The following is a 21,192-nucleotide window of genomic DNA, read 5'->3' as shown; positions in this document are numbered from 1 at the left end:
AGGATGCATTGATATTTATCGCTGGAAAATAAGACGTTTATTTTGCAGTGTAATCAAGGACTACAGTTTTGCCATGTGTAATGCCAATAATCTGACCTAATTTCGTCACACAAATGTCACTTTCATTAGTTTAAAAAATACTCAGAATATATGTTTTCATAAGTATTGAACTGGTAAGACATTGAGAGGAAAATACATTTTCCAGCTCAGAGCATGACCCAAAAACTGAAAGTGTTGCAAATAATTTATGTAGTTTCAAAGCCAGTCTGGGACCAATGTGTTTAAGGTGAAGGCGTGTGTGTAACTCAGCCAGTACCTGTACTTTCATTTCTCTTTCTGTGTCCCAGATCCGTATTACTCGTACGTCACCAGACGTCATCAAGAGCCCGGTCTCCTGCTCCCAATCCACCACCATACCTGCACCTTAAAGAGAGAGCACAGTGGGTTAACGCACGCACGCACGCACACACACACACACAGCCTAGCTAGGTAGACCAAATGTTGATTATTGGAACACTGGAACAATCATAGCTTTTTCCAAATAAACAGAAAGTCTGAGGCACTCAAAAGGAATATAAGTTTAAAAAGCCTTTATTTAAACTTGGCTATCCATTAAAAAACATATGCCAACATGTTTCGGCCTCTTTTAGACTTATATTCCTTTTGAGTGCCTCAGACTTTCTGTTTATTTGGGAAACATTTTGGATCTCCAAACTGAAGAGCATCAAAGGAACACATCTCTCAACACCCAAGTAGCACTCCTAGTAACTCATTTGTAATCATAGCTTTTTGTTTGCTTTCTGGTAATTGTTTATAGATGATGCAATTTAAAACTGATTATTTTATTAGAATAGTGCAAAAATCAATTGTCGGAATTCAACAGGTCATAAAGTTGTGTCGTGTACCGAGTCTGTACAATTATAAGATAAACTGAGTTGTACTCTGGGCAGGGGGATCATGACCTCCCGAGTGTCAGAACTAGCACTGTGTGTTCCAGGCCTTAGTGAATTCAGTTATGATATAGTAATATGATTCTCGTTTGAGAGAACACTCAGTTATTAGATTTTATCTTAAGGGCTATAAGATTTCATTTCAGGTTACACACTACATTAGTGCAGACACTACAGATACTAGACAGTGACTATTGATTATTATAACAACATGGTGTATTACATGTCAGGTTTGGGTGAAACTAAACTGCAATTAAATGGAAAAAATTAATAATATTTTTTTTTGTTGAATAAAAATAGCTTTAATTTAATTAAAATTTTAAGTAAAATAATTGTTTAAATTTAACAATAGTTTAAATAATATAACCATATATTAACAATAGTTTAATATAACCATATATTAACAATAGTTTAATAATATAACCAAACTCATGTTGTGAATGCACACACTCTCCATCTTTGAATAAGCACTGTAAGAATCCATGTCTGGGTCTTCTCAATTCAGATCATTCTCAAAACTTAAAAAAAAGAAAAATAAAAAAAAAGAAAACAAAATTGGTCGGTTCTCGTTCACACGCTGGGTTGGCCTGCAGATCTCTAGATTTAACCGACCGAAAACAACTTTACTGCAAGGCATCAGCGCTCACGCTGAGAGCATCTTATGAAAGCTGAGAGAGGACGATTTCTGTCTAGACTGGTGCACTGTTCAGTTCTGATTGTCCATCTGCCTGTCATTCTCTGCAACTGTTCAATCATCTGCACAAAGAACAGTCTTTAATGGGTGTCCTAAACACACAGCCGAAGGTTATGTGGATCAGGACATGCTGTGATGCTGGAACTGCTGCCCTACTTTCAAAAGTTCTGCTGTCTGTCAAAAATCCACTCTGAGGAAAGAGAGAAACTCCCTCACAATCCTCCCTCCAAACATTGCTGAGATATAAATGGAGAAGCCAAGGGAGGGTTTCACATCAGGAATAAAAACTTCATGAAAAACATTCATTATTTTTTGGTTTGTCTTCACCTGCCAGAATTCCGGTGTTTTCGCTTCACTAAATGAACTCGCACCTTAGTGAGATTTATGAACTTCACAACAAATGAACTAATTCAGATGCAAACAGAATGTTGTGCATATATACAAACATACACTCAAGCTATTTTGAGCATCTTATACACACATTATCTGTTCTTATCAACACAAATATGCACAGTTATGACACCAGTCTGATTGAGTCACGTAAGATTAATAAATACACTTAAGTTGATGGTGATGTTGCTCAGGGAACATTGCTTAAAACAAAAGTTTACAAATGTAATAATTTTCCTTGAGGTATGCATTATTATAAACAAGAACAAATGATTTTCAATGTAATTTATCGGGCTGGATCACCCACAAAGAATATTTTTCAAACTAAATATTTTGAACAGATTTGACTTCCAACAATCAGAATGGAAGGAGGATTGAAAAGAGCCAATTAGATGGATGCAGAGGAAACTGTTAAGCTATGTTTGGAATTAGGAAAGTGTTAGATGTTGAGTATTTAGAGTCACATGCACAAACACACACCCACCAAATGAAGGTGGAAGGGAGGAAGAGAAGCACTCACCTCCCTGCTTACTTCTGTCAAGATAGATTGAGACCCGTCGGGCTAAACCTGTGAGAGAAGAGATGGAGAGGGGAAGAGCACGGGGGGAGAGCAGGCGGGCCAGTCAGTATATCAGCCAGAGAACACCACCGTGTTAGCAAGCCCGCATGCGCGCGCACACACACACACACACACACACACACACGCGCACGCGCACGCACACGCGCACGCACACACGCACGCACACACACACACACGCACACTGTGGGGTTTCGGGCTAGTTGACGGAAGTGTCACTTGCCTATTAGACCAGTACTGTGCTGCCACTACATCTTTCATTCATTAATCATGTACATGCTACTATGCCTTCTTAACGTAAACATAGGTTTTCTGTGATACGCTGAACATTGTAGTTGCAAATTCAGCTGATTTAAATACATCACCAAGGAAATGTTATCTAACTGGTTGACAGATGTTTTGTTGTATTTATAAAATATAAATTGTATAATTTTGGCTGACGATTAATTGCCATACAAATTTTATACAATTAACAATACAATTGTCACTTACAGTGTAAACCTAATACACATTAACCTTAAGATGAGGCCATTTATATGTAACTTTATACTGAATTGGCCCCACATATCCAATCAATTTAACTTCATAATAATATAATGAAATAGGCCTATGATTTCCATTAATGCTTTGGAAATTTGGGGGGAAACCGCACAAACAATTTTTTTTAAATATTGCTAGGGATAAAATTACATTAATAATAATTTAAATTAGGCAACAAATATGTAAAATATTTCTCTCTTTGGTCAAATTTAGTCTTGACTAAACATTCAAACTGTTGTGTTTGCGACCCAGTCGACTATTAAATCGTAGTAAAATAATATCTATTTTTATTATTTTACGCCATAGTTATAGAATTTGTCTGAACATAATTCGCTGTTCTGAGTGCCGTTCACTTTCACTGAGATGGTCTGAGATAATTTGTGAGCACATACAGCACTACTGCACCAGAAAATGAGACATTTCAAAAATACTTCATGGCCATAATTTGAATGCACGTATAGCACAAGCCAAGTGGGGAAAAACTAATGCCACAATAATTGTTTTGTTTAAACAGTTCACATCAATCGCAGAAATTAACATGTTAATTATTCCAGCCCTGCTATAAATTGTAAATATATCTGTCATTATTGTTGAGTAGGGATACCATTTTTTTGAGAATGAGACCGAGTACTGATTCTTCATTTTTAGTACTCACCGATACTGAGTTGTGGGGGCCGAGTGGCGTCTGGGCAGAGTGAGGCCGGGAAGATAAGTGGTGAATGAGATGATAGAATGACACCCAGGACGGAGAGGTGTGGCGACCTTGGTGTGAACACATGTTAAGTTTGTACAGAGATGATTTCACCTCTAAAGAACTAAATTGTGCCAAAAAATGACCAAAAAAACAATGTCTAAAACAGCAATTGCGAGTGGAGTGGCCAATGGGGTGGCCAGGCTTTGGATGGCCACTGTCACCCCCTAGCTCCGCCACTGAACGTAGCGTGAAGCAGTGTGTTATTGTCAAGGTTGGGAGGGTTACTTTTGAAATTTAATCCACTACAGAATACATGCTGTAAAATGTCTTTTGTAACATATTCCGTTAGATTACTCAAGGTCAGTAACGTATTCTAAATACTTTGGATTACTTCTTCAGCACTGGTAGATTTTTTCACTTGTTTTGACTATAAAAACTCTGCCAGTACAGTAAGACAAAATACACATTAAAAATACATTCTAAATATCCTAAATATCTTATGCTGCATTGTTTCTAAAACAAGATAAATCAAATTGATTTGTTTTAAGGATTTTTTTTTAAATATTTCTACAGTTAAACAATACAAAAATTATTATCAAGAATATGATTTTTGCCCTAATATCAAAGGTCTTACTAGAAAAAAAGAAATTATGATCCAACGTGAATTTTCTTGATAAAAATATATATTCGTGCCTGGTAACGTGCATGTAAAATGGCTAGAAATAGTATTTTAGCTTAGTGTAAAGCTGACAATTTAAACAAGGTTTATTTCTATTTATTCTGCTCCAAACATACTTCAAATTTACTTAACTGTCTGCTCGTATGAATGTAACACATCATAATAAAGCATTTTACCACTGTTCAAATGCACTTTGGATCGCATCATTTATATGTATTAATGTTTGCCATCTGAAAGGAGTAAATATTAAATGAAACAAATGACAATAAATTTCAAAGTAATCTCTTCAGTAATCAAAATATTTTTTTAATGTAACTATTCTAATTAGACATTGATTTTAATTGTAACTGTAGTGGAATACAGTTACTTATAGTTTTTATTTTTAAGTTGTATTTTTTATTATAATCCTGTTATTATAACTATTTTCAACATAATATTGTATTATTTCTTATCAATTGAAGTGCATTCCAAAATACAACATTGGAGTTATAATTTATCAAATGAAATTCTGCATAATAGAACATCACAGATGTTAGACACTGCTTAAGTATAATACAATTAGTACTGATTTATTATTATTATTATTATTATTAGTAGTAGTAGTAGTATTACAATGAATAGTACATAACTTCACAGTAGTTATATACACTCACCTAAAGGATTACTAGGAACACCGGTTCAATTTCTCATTAATGCAATTATCTAATCAACCAATCACATGGCAGTTGCTTCAATGCATTTAGGGGTGTGGTCCTGGTCAAGACAATCTCCTGAACTCCAAACTGAATGTCAGAATGGGAAAGAAAGGTGATTTAAGCAATTTTGAGCATGGCATGGTTGTTGGTGCCAGACGGGCCGGTCTGAGTATTTCACAATCTGCTCAGTTACTGGGATTTTCACGCACAACCATTTCTAGGGTTTACAAAGAATGGTGTGAAAAGGGAAAAATGTCCAGTATGCGACAGTCCTGTGAGCGAAAATGCCTTGTTGATGCTAGAGGTCAGAGGAGAATGGGCCGACTGATTCAAGCTGATAGAAGAGCAACTTTGCCTGAAATAACCACTCGTTACAACCGAGGTATGCAGCAAAGCATTTGTGAAGCCACAACACGCACAACCTTGAGGCGGATGGGCTACAACAGCAGAAGACCCCACCGGGTACCACTCATCTCCACTACAAATAGGAAAAAGAGGCTACAATTTGCAAGAGCTCACCAAAATTGGACAGTTGAAGACTGGAAAAATGTTGCCTGGTCTGATGAGTCTCGATTTCTGTTGAGATATTCAGATGGTAGAGTCAGAATTTGGCGTAAACACAATGAGAACATGGATTCATCATGCCTTGTTACCACTGTGCAGGCTGATGGTGGTGGTGTAATGGTGTGGGGGATGTTTTCTTGGCACACTTTAGGCCCCTTAGTGCCAATTGGACATCGTTTAAATGCCACGGCCTACCTGAGCATTGTTTCTGAACATCTCCATCCCTTTATGGCCACCATGTACCCATCCTCTGATGGCTACTTCCAGCAGGATAATGCACCATGTCACAAAGCTCGAATCATTTCAAATTGGTTTCTTGAACATGACAATGAGTTCACTGTACTAAAATGGCCCCCACAGTCACCAGATCTCAACCCAATAGAGCATCTTTGGGATGTGGTGGAACGGGAGCTTCGTGCCCTGGATGTGCATCCCACAAATCTCCATCAACTGCAAGATGCTATCCTATCAATATGGGCCAACATTTCTAAAGAATGCTTTCAGCACCTTGTTGAATCAATGCCACGTAGAATTAAGGCAGTTCTAAAGGCGAAAGGGGGTCAAACACAGTATTAGTATGGTGTTCCTAATAATCCTTTAGGTGAGTGTATTTATATGCTACTTTTTCCTTTATATTTACCTTTAATTTTGACAGAGATTTTATTTTAAAGTGTTTCTATGTTGTTTTGACCAAGGAGCTCTGACGTTATGACAGCAGCTTCCCACTCTGGTTGCTACGTGACTCAAAGTGCATAAACTGCAGAAGGCTGCTATTTAATTAAATATGTACTCTGTATGTGCCTCACGCTACAACATGAATTTGACACTCTGTTTACTGTCATCTGCAACAAACAGAGTGTGTGATGATCATGACAGTGTTTTCCCTGTATGAGCCTTGGAGGAGCCTTAAAAAGGTATGAGCAGCCGGCGTCAGCACAACACTGTCTCCACACATTCACAAGCGCTCAAAATTGAAATACATGCAAACTAAATATTTATCTCATTAAATCGCAGCTTTTGCGGTTATATAATCTCACTAGGACATAACATGATTTTAATTTGTGGGCTGAATGTTTACGTAATGACATTTGTATGTCAGATGGTATCGGTTTTTGTTATCGGAGCATTTTTACAAGTACGAGTACATTACCAGTATCGGTATAAGGACATCCCTATTGTTGAGCCCTGCACATACACACATTTCCATTGGTGAAAACACAAAAAGATGATCCCCACTCACATTTCACCTGAAACATTATCCACTCACTCACTCACACACTCACTCACACACTCACTCACTCACTCACTCACTCACTCACTCACTCACTCACTCACTCACTCACTCACTCACTCACTCACTCACTCACTCACTCACTCACTCACTCACACACACACACACACACACACACACACACACACACACACACACACACACACACACACACACACACACACACACACACACACACACACGAAAGGGAGGGAGTGAGCACAAGGCTGTGGTTTCTCAGCATGACATCTGCCAATTAAATTGAGTTTTCTCACTGGTAGCCGAATAGCAAGGCTGCTATCTGCTCTCAGAGCTCAAAATTCACTCATCCATCTTAAAGTAGCACAGATGAGCAGGAGCTCTTCAGGAAAGCCAGAGGCTCCAGCAGCTTTCTGATGTACGTGACTGAGACCATGTTCTCCTGAAATCCTGAAGGACATTATGATTTCTATCATGAAAAACATATTCACTCATTTATTTCCTGCATTATCCTGTGGGCTATGCTCTGTGTTTCATAGTGGAACTTTTAAAATAATTTTATTAATGGAAAAATTTGAGGTCAACAAGTGCACAGTAATGAAAAAGCACCATGGCATTTTCATGGCCTTTTGGACACGGCACCATTGTAATGGCCAAGGTTTCTGGACATATAAAATATTATTACCATGGATCTTGAGACCTGCACCGTGGTAACTACATGGTAATAATTCAGTACCATGGTATATGTGTAGTTGATATGAAATACTTTTGGAAAGTTGACATGTTCTATGATGAGATATACTAAGTATATATACTGTTATACTAAGGACCACATTAATGCACATGCTTAACTGGGCAAGAGTAATCCTTTTAAAGTGAGTCACACTGTAGAAAACAGAAGCCTTGTTTCACCTTTCCAATGACAGAGGACCATAACAAATGAATTTACACACATTACATAGAACAAAAAAACACAGATGGCAAGAACTTGCAGGGGAGTCAAAGTAATTTAAAAATAAAGAAAATAAAGGAAAGAGAAAGAGAGTGACTGAGCAGCTGTTAATATATGCTGGGAGGGCGGGAAGGAGAAACAGCGCTAAGGATGTCTGAACATCAGGGACACCGAGATATGACACTTATAATTTCTATAAAGCTGCTGATCTTTGAGTCAAACATGGAATCATACCTTTTAACTTTGATATTGAGGTATAAGTGTCATCCAGCATGGATTCACATAAGACATGCTTCCATGCAGAAATGTCATGAATTTTAAATTTGTCTAGGATTCCGTGGTAAGGGCAGAAGGACATGGGGGAATATATCTTGAATTTCCTTTCAACTTCTGTTCAAGTGAAGCCATGACTTGATTCATATTATGCTGTTTGTCTTTCCCCCTGTAGTAGTAACCTCTTTTAATGAATGAGATCTGAGTTCACCTTATCTGAAGTCATAAAACATCTTAGTTTGAGAAACACACCACAAGTGATTAAAGGAATAATTCACCCACAAATGTAAATTCTGTCATTATATAACCACCCAGATGTCAATCCAAACCCACATGACTTTCTCTCTAATGTGGAACACAAACACAAAAGAAAATATTTTAATGAATATCATGGCATATCTTCTCAACAGAATGGCAGTTGATTGTGACTCACTTTAAATCTTAGAAAAGGACCTAAATGTTTCATAAAAGTAGTGAAAAGTCCTCTGAAAGCATACAAAAGGTTTTAGTGAGAAACAATACAAGTCATTTTTGAGTAAGAATATTGACGTCCGTTGAGAGAAGCTCGCTCACTCACAGAGGCTCATCTGTTACCTGCATTTCTAAATACAAAAATATGTCATACAGGTTTAAAATTACATGATGATGAGTACATTTTCATTTTTGGGACAACAATTTCTTTAAGACCTGAAAAGACTTCTTTCCATCATAGATCCTGGCATGTTCACGATACTCACAATAAGTTCTTTATTTGTCGACAGTTGGAAGCATGGTGTACCACAGAAGAAAAAAAAAACTGCATACAAACTTCAGTGGTTCTTGTGTCCTATTACGAACGTGGCAGGATTGAATGTGTGGAAGAGTGAAGGAATTTAAGAGCCACGGCAGAAGGGCAGAAAAGTGAATAACTTCAGTCTGTTCTTACTTCTTGTCTGTTCCTCACACAAAGCTAATGTACTGCTTTTTTAGAAGAAATTTAAATATAAACACAAATCATATGGAATACTTTTATGGTGCTTTTTCTTTTTCATTTTTGGAGCTTGACAGCTGGGGTCACCTTCCTCTGAAGAACATCAGCTTGGACATTATTCACAGAAAGATGTTAGTGCGGCTATCCTCATGAGGACTCTCCATAGACATAATGATTTTTAAACTATACAAACTGTATATTTTATCCCCTAACCCTACCCCCTCAGCCTAACCCTCACAAAAAACGTTCTGCATTTTTAAATAAAACAAAAAACAAAAACATTCAGTATGTTTTTTAGTGATTTGAATTAAGGGGAAACTAGAAATGTCCTCATAAACCACATTTATAGCATAATAACCTTGTATTTACTAGTTTTTACCCCCCCACACACACGTTGGGCAGAAACATCATCAGTATGTCTGTGAGTCAAATTGGGTTTAACTGACGGGGTTGTGATGAGCTCTGCTGCTGACAACTAATGCCAATCCCAGTTTAACTCACGCTGACATTGACGTGTCATTCAGCTCATTTCAAACTGCAATTTAATTTCAAATCCCACTGAAGAGCCAGTTTTTGAAAAAATTCCAACAGCTTTTTCCAATCACTGGCTGAGCAGAGAATAGATTGGGACAAAAGTCTCAGATTAGAGAAGAAGGGCAGTACTGTAAGTGTGAAAGTGTAAGTGTGAAAGCAAACCTCGTGTTGTGGGCAGCATGTCAGACAACCCCTGCCATGCAGTGACCATCTCTGGATTCCGTTGGTCTGCAAAGTTCTTCCAGACGCGCAATGCTCCATCATCTGCAAAAAAAAAAAATAAATAAATAAATATTGAACATAACCCTGACAGAAAGTTGGCAAAAAAAAAATTATAACAATTTTCTTTTAGAGTGGCATGGTGCAAGTAAGCCAAGAAACTGACAAAAATGAAGACAGATTAAAGGTTGTGTTAACATGATAGACAGGCGAACTGACCAGTGGCAGTGAGGAGGAGTGAACAATCATGGCCATTCAGATACTCCATGGCCGTGATGCGTGTGTACCGTGGGTTGCCGTTGTAGAAATAATCCAACCTTTCTCCTTTCTCCCAGTCCCAAAAACTGCTCAACACACATAAAAATACAAATAGCCAGTGTTACAAAAAAAAGAATCCACTACAAATGACTAACTACTTCTCTAAAATTATAATCTGCTTACTTTACTAATTACTTAATTGAAAATTAACACAATTACTAATTACTTTAATTTTAAGTTACTTTCAAAAACAATTGTCACTTAAAGTTTTTTGCTTTCAACAAATTCAAAATAATATCTATTTTCTCCTTGTTCGTTCATTCCTCGCACACCCTTCAGCTGTCTCAGACACGCAAACAGATGTACAGTACATATGAACATCTGAAATCACATTTTAATTGTATTACACATATAGTGCATCCGGAAAGTATTCACACAGCTTCACTTTTTCTCCATTTTGTTATGTTACAGCCCTATTCCAAAACGGATTAAATTAATTATTTTCCTCAAAATTCTACAAACAATACCCCATAATGTCAACGTGAAAGAAGTTTGCTTGAAATCTTTGCAAATGTATTAAAAAAAAAAAAATAAATCACATGTACATAAGTATTCACATCCTTTGCTCAATACTTTGAAGCACCTTTGGCACCAATTATAGCCTCAAGTCTTTTTGTGTATGATGCTACAAGCTTGGCACACCCATTTTTGGGCAGTTTCTTCTTTGCAGGACCTCTCAAGCTCCATCAGTTTGGATGGGGAGTGTCAGTGCACAGCCATTTTCAGATCTCTCCAGAGATGTTCAATCGGGTTCAAGTCTGGGCTCTGGCTGGGCCACTCAAGGACATTCACAGAGTTGTCCCATAGCCACTCCTACGTGTGTGCTATGCTGTGTGCTTAGGGTCGTTGTCCTGTTGGAAGATGAACCTTCGCCCCAGTCTGAGGTCCAGAGCGCTCTGGAGCAGGTTTTCATCAAGGATGTCACTGTAAATTGCTGGATTCATATTTCCCTCGATCCTGACTAGTCTCCCAGTTCCTGCCGCTGAAAAACATCCCCACAGCATGATGCTGCCACCACCATGCTTCATTGTAGGGATGGTATTGTCCAGGTGATGACCGGTGCCTGGTTTCCTCCAGACATGATGCTTGCCATTCAGGCCAAAGAGTTCAATCTTTGTTTCATCAGACCAGAGAATTTTGTTTCTCATGGTCTGAGAGTCCTTCAGGTGCATTTATGCAAACTCCAGGCAGGCTGTCATGTGCCTTTAATGAGGAGTGTCTTTCGTCTGGCCACTCTACCATACAGGCCTGATTGGTGGAGTGCTGCAGAGATGGTTGTTCTTCTGGAAGGTTCTCCTCTCTCCAAAGAGAAACGCTGGAGCTCTGTCAGAGTGACAATCAGGTTCTTGGTCACCTCCCTTACTAAGGCCCTTCTCCCCCAATCGCTAAGTTTGGCCGGGCTGCCAGCTCTAGGAAGAGTCCTTGTGGTTCCAAACTTCTTCCATTTACAGATAATGGAGGCCACTGAGCTCATTGGGACCTTCAATGCCGCAGAAATTGTTCTGTACCCTTCCCCAGATCTGTGCCTCGATACAATCGTGTCTCGGAGGTCTACAGACAATTCCTTGGACTTCATGGCTTGATTTGTGCTCTTAACATGCACTGTTAACTGTGGGACCTTATAAAGACAGGTATGTGCCTTTCCAAATCCTGTCCAATCAACTGAATTTACCACAGGTGGACTCCCATTCAAGTTGTAGAAACATCTCAAGGATGATCAGTGGAAACAGGATGCACCTGAGCTCAATTTTGAGTGTCATGGCAAAGGCTGTGAATACTTTTGATAAATGGAAAATGCAGCAACACAAAAACCTATCAAATCTCAGTACAGGTTACCAGTATCCAGAATGCTAAAAACTGAAATGTGCAGAGTCAAAAAGGCAATAAACACATCTTCCTATTAATATTTTCAGCTTTTTGATAATATTCTATATATGTATTTGTTCTGAAATGGTTTGAAAGGGTTTTTTTTTTTTTTTTAATCAGAGGAATCATTAGATAGATAAAAAATGTCCTAAATAAATAAAATACAGTAGTATTAAAATACAGAAGTACAATACAGTAACATTTTCAAGGCATTTTTTTCATACTGCTTCAAACTAAATGAAAGAACCAATATAACAGTAAACACCAATATTCACCTACATTGATTGATGACACAAACAAAATCATTAAATCAGTGGTTCGAACTTTTTATTGAAAATAACAGTTTGAAATGAATCAAGTATTCCAAACTCTGTCTGCATTTGGGCTGCATAGATAATGCATAGTTTTGCAGGGGCTTAGCATTGTAACCAATCACATAGATGTCTGTTGCTCACTTTTTTTGGAATAATATTTCCAAAATATTGATTTGTATTATTTTAATAGTAAAGCCCAGCAGTGATTACAGTCTTGTTTGCTTAAGTATGTTTATCTGTCAGTGCTTTAATGATTCAGATGAACAGATATGTTATATGTTCTTCACTCACCAGATCGAGTCTTTGTCAGCTACAGCAATGCAGGGATTAAACGGGTGAAACTTAACCACTGATGGCACTCCAGGGTTCCTGTTGATGAATATCTGATCATCTAATCGTGTCACTCCTAAAACCACAAGAGGGACATACAATGTCGATCAGTTCATTGGCTAAAACTTGGTTAAATAAGTAAAATGTTCAATGTAATGAAATAAAAAGAGTCTTCTGAAGTTTATGAATGAGAACGACAATATTGAACTTCAGTGCCAAACTTATGCAGATAAGAGGAAACCTACGCATGAAGGAGACACTGGGAACACAGAGGGAATTGCTGTGTGATTCAACTCATCCAGCTAGACTGAATGAGGGCAGCCCTGCTCTCCGCTTCAGAGGGGAGGATGAAGAGAGAGAGAGATGAAAGAAGGAAGATATACGATTGTGAGCAGGATCCTCCGCTCTGATGCAATTAGTTCTGCGCACTTGAGTGTGTGTGTGTGCTGGCAATGACGTAAGCATGTTAGCTATTCTGTTTGAGACTGAGCTGACGTTAGACGGGGAGCCAAGCACACTACTGCCTTAAAAGCTTCGAGTTCTCTCTCTTTCCCACAAACACATAAACTATATCATATACTGCAACTGGATCACCCAGTTCCACACCTAAAGTTAAGTGAAGACTGATTATACGTAGCATTTATATCCCCAACAGCCCTTTTGTGTAGAGTGAGTGCATCTCTGCTTAAGGCTTAATGCACAACCCCAATTCTGCAAATTTGGGACAGTATGGAAAATTATAATAAAAAAATTTGTAAATTGTATTCACCCTGTGATATACTGAATGCACTATATCAACACATTATTGGATGTTTCACCATTTCATTGTTTTTAATGTGGAGTGGTGGGGGGTAGTGGGCTAAGCACATAACTTGTAACCAGAAGGTCGCTTGTTCGATCCCCACAGCCACCACCATTGCGTCCTTGAGCAAGGCACTTAACTCCAGGTTGCTCTGGGGGGATTGTCCCTGTAATAAGTGCACTGTAAGTCGCTTTGGATAAAAGTGTCTGCCAAATGCATAAATGTTAATCGTTTAATGGGGTTGTGGCAAAATGTTCCGCTGTCCCATTCTGCATAACGTTTTTTTAACACAATGACATCTAAGTGAGATCACGCACATTCAGAAGTGTTTTTTTTTTTCAACAGGACAATGCTAAATCACATTTACCATCCAGTGCCCGAATGGTAGATTGGCCTGCTGCTGTCCTGACCGGTCTCCAGTAGTGATGTACGATCATTCAGTCAAATTAATCTATTAGCAACCCATTGAGCCGTTCACAAAATAGAACTGAATCGTACTTCAGTTCCGGATTGATGATGCAATACACTGCTGAAATATTTACTGGCTACGCAACACGTCAAACGGTCCAACTCAAAAATAACTGAATGAGCCGGTCCCACTAACTGTTGAAGTTTACTGAGGATTACTGTGGACTTTCTATGTGTTGAGACATTGGCAGTAGCTGAATAAAACCTTTATAAACCTGCAAATGTTTGTTTGTGTTTTTTTGATAAAAAATATATATTTTTACTCAGTGATGTTAAATAATAATTTGTTTTCTAGTTTAATTAGACTTAATGAATCGTGTAGCTAACTGTGATGGACATTTTCAAGAAATCTGAATTTCATTAAAGGTGCACTCAGTAACTTTTTGCTCGTGTCATCCTGGACTTACAGTGACACCCAGTGGTGTGGATGCAGCATCATTCAAAAAATCAATAGTTTTCGGTTACAGATGCCATTGTAGAAATTCACTATTTACAATCAGCTATTATTAATTTAATGCAAGAGTGAAATGTCCAACAACAAAATGGTTACTGAGATCAGGCGAGTAGCATTCTGCTGGTAATGTGATTCTAAAATGACAGCCCCGTGATGGTGCCCTTGCCCAAGGTACAATAAGACAGCTTTTATAAGGTTACTGATATGACTATATAATTTCATGCAAGTTGTCATGATTTTATAGATATGCTTCAAAATTACAATTCATTTTTTTTTAGAAGTAAAACTTTTTTAAAGGGGCAAAAAATATAGTGCACATTTAATGTATCAGCAACAAAATACTCATTCGAATCTAATTGCAGACGACTAGTAGCCTGAGAGCGAGTTAGAATTTAACAAGTTGGACTCAAGCCCTAACGGAAGTGATTTATTCAAAACTATCAGTGCGAAGTGAGAAATAAATATCAATAGATTTTGTCCTAAACTTTTTCTAAACACCTGAAAGTTCTGTAATTTGGACAATAATGTAGATTCAGAAATGATTGTTTACATTGCAAATATCACAAAAAGATTTTGGAATTACAGTAAATATGTGATTAAATGTGTACAATTGTCATTTATATCTGTACACGCAAAACCTACATATTTAAATTAAAATCTATGAATTTCTGATTCATAGTTGCTGAATTAGGGTTGTTGTTGCCGTTAATTATCATAATATTAACAATAAAAATCATAACAATAAAAATAATACTGTTTGTGTTACATACTGAGTAAATATTAATCCTGAATTGAATTGAATTCATTCATCAGCTCAACAAAATCACACAGATTAATGTCATTCTGAGGTAAACCTCTGGTAGCTTCTTCCAGGAACAAAATCTATTGCGAGCAAAATGACAATTCATAACGACTGTCACTAGAGGGAAAAATATGACAGTCGTATGCTAACATCGGAGACTTTGAAAAGGTGGCTTTACGGCTCTAACTTGTTACTTGACCGGTAATTGAACCAAAGAACCTGTTCGAAATGAAAGAATCAAACCTACACACTGAATCGGATGTCTGGACTCAAACAGAAACAAAAACCAATGAAAGAGCTTTTAAGTAATTAACATGTGTGTATCAAGGACCTGAACGATCCTAGGGTGAAATTTAAGTTTCTTTGATAACAAACAATAGTACTGGAAATATGCTTATGACTAGTTTTATTAAATACAATTTTTATTAAAACATGCAAAAACGTTTCAGTAAAATGAATTTTTCTATTGTAAATTGTGCATGCAGGTTATATTTTAAGTTGTTATAAGCTGAATCATGGTTTCTGGTGAGTTGATTAAGACTAGTTTATTCTCTTTATATCCTTTAGACACATAGAACCTATCCAAGCTGTATTCAATATTTGTCAGTTGTAGGCTATTCGACATGCAGGATCACAGAATGAAACACTGATGACAAAAAACAACATTATTAAAACTTAATTGCATAAAAGGTAATGATCAACAATATGCGTTCATATGTGACTTTATTTGAATGTTTCAGTGTGAATACCATGACAGCGGGATGTTAGAATTATACACTAGTGACGTCATAACATGACTTAATGGAAGTGGTGAATGTTTTTTTTTTCCCCCGAATCGGACTTCCCATCATTAGTCTCCAATTGAGAATGTGTGGTGCATTATGAAGCACAAAATTCGGCAGCAAATGCCCAGTACAATTGTGCAACTTAACACCTGCATAATGGATGAATGGGGCAAAGTTCCACTTGCTAAGCTTTACAAACTTAACAAACTCTACAAATTATTAGAAGAAATGGTGATGCATGCAAATCAATTTAAAATGTTTAACGTGCCAATTTTCGTAATCGAGTTTAACACATTTACCAATTTTCATGTAAGATTCTGACATTTATTCAACTCTGTATGAGTTCTAAACATTGGTTGAAATAGGGCAGAATGCCTTTGCTGTGTGTCCAGGGACAGGGTCATTACCACACTGAAGTAAACAACAAACACCAGCAATTACTTGTTAAGTAACAAGTGAAGGAGAAAGGACCTCTAACAAAAGAAACCCAGATGAGACTTTGTTAACATGTATTATTGATTCTAGCATAAAAATAAAAAAAAACAGAATAAACTAAATATATACTATATAAAGAATCTTTATATACTATATATATATATATATATATATATACTAAAAAAACTTTAACCCCCGTTATTTCCCCCTCCCCAACGCCACCCTGTCCCTCAACAAACATCCCTGTGGTCAAAGCCTAAATTACACACTGTGCACAGATAAACAACAAACGAAAATATATTTGAGAAAATCAAAAATATAAAAATCAATAATGAGAAAAGAAAAAATTCCACAAAGAACAGAATCGACAATTACTACCAAAATGTTGTATCTCTTCACATGGTCCTCACTGAGAGCCTTCCAGTAAGAACAAATACCTGCCCCATTTCTTACCATATGCATCCAATCTGCCATGCATCCAATCTGCTGCCACCCTGCCCAATTTGGTGAACCATTCTTGAAATGAGGGAGTGGCAATTGACTTCCATCCTCTAAGAATTATCTGTCTGACAATCATTACACTAGCTTTTTGTATATTTGTCACCTACTTTAATAACCACCCCATTCCCCAATATACATAGTCTGGGGCAGAATGAAATGTAAGTATCTAAAACTCTTACCCAGAATTCTTGACTCTTAGCCCAGAACTACAGAGAATGGGCTATGTCTCCATCCTCCAAAATACATTGCCAGCAGGTAGGAGTGTCTTTTAAACCAAGCCTAAACAATCTAGAGGGAGTCCAGTAGAAACTATGCAAAATCTTAAACTGAATAAGGCCTAACCTTGCATCCTTAGATATAGTTTTAACATTTTTTAAAAGGGGGGGCTCTCTCAGGTGGAAGAGACCAATGAGCCAGGTATCTGAGATTAAAAGCATAACCTTAAAAATGTTTTGGGGGAGGCCTAAACCTCCTTTGTCAGTTGGTCTATGTAACTTATGTAACCAAGGTTGTTTACCATTCCAAATAAAAGACTTTTGATATTCTATCAAATTGTTTAAAATAAAAAGAGGAACATCAAGAGGAAGAGACGGTGGTATATATGAATTTGGGGATACAATTCATTTTTATAACACTGACCTTCCCTGCCATAGAAAAATTTAGTGAAGCCCACCTATCAACATCACACGAGAACCTTTTCATTATTAGGTCAAAATCAACTCTAACTCTCAAATTTGCTGGAAATAAAATGCCTAAATAAATACTTAATGCCTTGCTTGAGCCATTGAAAGGTGCCAGGTTGGAAAGCTGTGGCAGGGCAATATGCTGTCAGAGCAAGAGCTTCCGATTTAGACCAATTCACCATGTATCCTGAAAATTTGCAGAAAGAATATATGTTTACATCTAACTAGAAGAGGGAAATGTGTGATAACTTTTACATTAATTTGGGTCTTTATCTTTTTCAGAATAAAACTGATCCAGGCTTGCGTTATGGTTGGCGGTAGGGATGAAACAGTTACCGGTTTCATGGTAAACCACAATAAAATTCCCAGATGGCACGTATTATCTTGTCACATTTAATTATTATTAAAACCGTGCGTAATTAAAGATTTGTAAAATTCGTGGTAAATGCTGTCCACACACACCCAGCATGAGTCTGACACATGGGCGCAGCATGCAACATTGTTATTGTTGTTTTTTTTGTATGAAAACATGGTGGAAGGCAATTACACGCTCAGGAGAATTTTCAACCTTCCAAGATGACCAAATCAGAAGTGTGGTCATATTTTGGATTTTATAAGAATGCTAAGGGAAAATTAGTAGAAAACATTAACCCTGTCTGCAGAGTTTGCCAGAGGAAAGTCGCTGCAAAATGGGGCAATGCATCCAATCTGGCAAGTCAACTTCGTGCCAACCACCCATCCCTTTATAGTGCATGCAAGGTAAGTTAACTTTTAGCTCAGTGCATGAGTTGGGGAAAAGTATGAGAAAAAGTAAATAGTCTGACACAATATTTAATTGGGTTGAAATAATTTCTTATCTCACTTGTAAAAAAATGCAAGCTTACTCAAAGAAAAAGTTCCTAGCAAGTGCATCGCTTTGAGCCAAGATAAACGAACAGGAAAACAAGAGAGTAACAAAAAACAAATATGTGCGACATGTAAGTGATGCACATTTATACCACTAATACACTTTTTAAATAATTACAGGGACATGAAATAGTGATTTGAGAAGAATTTTTGTAAATTTGACCTGTTCTTTAAATATTTTATAATCTGTTGCAGTCTACAAAACAATCATCCAAAACAAATACTGATGTCCTCCGATTTCATTTTCAATACAAAAGATAAATAAAACATAAACGCACAATGGCACCAGTTGTGTTTGTATGAAAGGCGAGAGCGTGAGACATGAAAGAAGCTGGAGTTTCAGGATGAGCAACCAGAATAAAGAATTTCAGAGAGCTATATAATAACATGTTATGTAGTCACCCAACCAACATATTTTGATCATTTACAATGTGTAAGTTTATAATAATGTAACCACACAAACAATAATAATAATAATTATTATACTTCATTTTCTATTATCTTGTTTAACAATTGTATTTGTTGTTTGTTGATTTTCAAATATAAAACCTGTTTAAATGATTTCAGTGTGTGTATCAGTACTTTTTGTACATTTTCAGGAAATTGTAACAATACCCGTTATAGCTTTGGTCACGATAATCGTGATGCAAAATTTTCATACCGTTACATCTCTAGTTGCCGGTAGTTTACCTTTCTTTAATGACTCTGCGTAAATTTCTAACATAAGTGGAGCCATTTCTGTGACATAAAATCTAAACAATTCTGTGGCAAAACCATCTGGCCTCGGTGCCTTACCAGCTGACAAGGCTTTAATTACCTCAACAAGCTCCTTCAAAGTAATATCTGAGTCAAGAAAGTATTTTTTAATCACTCAGTTTAGAGAGTTCTAATGGCTCTATGAAGTTGCTAATATCCTTATTGGTAGACATGGACGTGGAGCTATAAAGATCAAAATAGAATTCTTTAAAGGCTTTATTAATATCTGTGGTAGATGTAAATACTATATATTGCCTCCAAAAGACTTCACTGAAGGAATTGTGGAAAAAAACTCTCTGTTTTATGTATCTGGAAAGAAGTGTCTCTGCTTTGTCACCTGACTCAATGTAAGTCTGTCTTGCTCTCAATAACTAAAACTCTACCTTCTGTGACAAAATAGTATTATTCCTATACTTTAGCTGAGCCAACTCTCTAAGGTCGCTGGATGACATTCGACACTTTTAATTCCTATTCTATAAATTTCTATGCTTTGATTTTTTAATTGAATGAGGCATATTGTATGATCTGCCCCATATGAACAGCTTTAAGCACCTCCCATACCACGCCCAAAGAGGACAACAAGGACCAATTGGTTTCTACATAAACAATAACTTCTGTCTTTAACATTTGTTGAAATGCTAGGTCCTGTAGAAGGGATATTAAAGTGCATCTATATGATTTTCTTTTCTCAATGATCTGACACAAAAATATTCCCAATTGACCAGCCAGTGGCAGATGGAATAAGTGACTTGGATATAAAAAAAATTATTCTAGGGTAAACCTTATGATCTGATGTAAAAAAGGTGTAATCTCTTCCAGATGGATTCAGAAGTCTCCAAATATCTGTAAGGCCAAGATTTTTTACATATCCTCTGTGTCAACATTGCTCTAAAGGGTCCACACACCTTTGCATCACTATGAGCAATAACTAGTCAATTAAAAGATTAAAAGTCTCCACCCAAAACCATGCTTGGTAACTTTCCCCTCAAGATCTTTAAAAAAGTTCTGATCATCTGCATTGGGTGCAACCAACAACCGGGCCAGTCACACAGGCAAGATGTGCTTAATCGCCTCGGTCTGCTTTCTCACCGTCGAGAATTGATTGGTGAAATCCTCGACGGTGTCGCCAAAAAGCCGCCCTTGGGAGATGGGCACATCGAGAAAGCGGACTTCCTTGCACCTTGCATCTCCGCAAGGTTGAGCCACAAGTGACGCTCTTGGACCACAAGAGTGGACATCGTCCGGCCCAGGGCACGCGCCGTGACTTTTGTCACCCATAAGGCGAGGTTGGTCGCAGTACGCAGTTCCAGCATCAGCCCAGGGTCGGTTCTGCCCTCGTTGAGATCTTTCAGTGCCTTGGCCTGTTGGACCTGCAGGACAGCCATGGCACGCAGGGCAGAAGCCTTTGTCATTAATGAGGAAGAGAACTTACAGGCCTTAAGGGAGCCTTGATCGGTCGTGCCAGGTGGTTGCGCCCTGCGGTCATAAATGCATAAATGGGGGAGTTGGACATATGCCTTAGCCACTCTGCCATCAAGGGTAGTCCGGGTGGATGAGCCCGTGAAGTGTGTACATACAGAAAAAGTTGCCTTCCATGACTTCGTTAGCTCCTCATACACTTGAAGAAAAGTACCAGGGTAGGGCACAGCTGTGAGTCGTGGTCTGAGCTCAGAAGCCCATTATCCAGCCGCAAACACTCAGGACAGTGTAGATGGTTCCACTTAGCCCAATGTTTACATCCACCCAGGCAAGCATGGCTGCCAACACAGCGGCCACCTCATCCTGTTCTCTA

General features: G+C 37.7%; 1 protein-coding gene across 2 annotated transcripts in view; it reads right to left on the bottom strand.

Moving 5' to 3' along the window:
- Positions 1-21,192, bottom strand: part of rptor (regulatory associated protein of MTOR, complex 1) — a 287,332-nt gene that overhangs the window by 16,617 nt on the left and 249,523 nt on the right. Inside the window, exons 27-31 of one of the 2 annotated variants that reach the window (XM_052141047.1) lie at positions 12,770-12,884; positions 10,200-10,324; positions 9,924-10,025; positions 2,555-2,602; positions 317-423 (exon numbers count right to left, since the gene is read on the bottom strand). In XM_052141047.1, coding sequence (XP_051997007.1) covers positions 317-423; positions 2,555-2,602; positions 9,924-10,025; positions 10,200-10,324; positions 12,770-12,884 — 497 coding nt within the window. The remainder of the gene's footprint in view (positions 1-316; positions 424-2,554; positions 2,603-9,923; positions 10,026-10,199; positions 10,325-12,769; positions 12,885-21,192) is intronic. The other variant, XM_052141048.1, reaches the window with a different exon arrangement.

Source organism: Xyrauchen texanus, chromosome 13 (assembly GCF_025860055.1).
Source record: "Xyrauchen texanus isolate HMW12.3.18 chromosome 13, RBS_HiC_50CHRs, whole genome shotgun sequence".
Lineage (NCBI taxonomy): Eukaryota > Metazoa > Chordata > Actinopteri > Cypriniformes > Catostomidae > Xyrauchen > Xyrauchen texanus.
The sequence above is the reverse complement of the archived record's forward strand: the minus strand, read 5'-3'. Positions and strand labels throughout refer to the sequence as shown.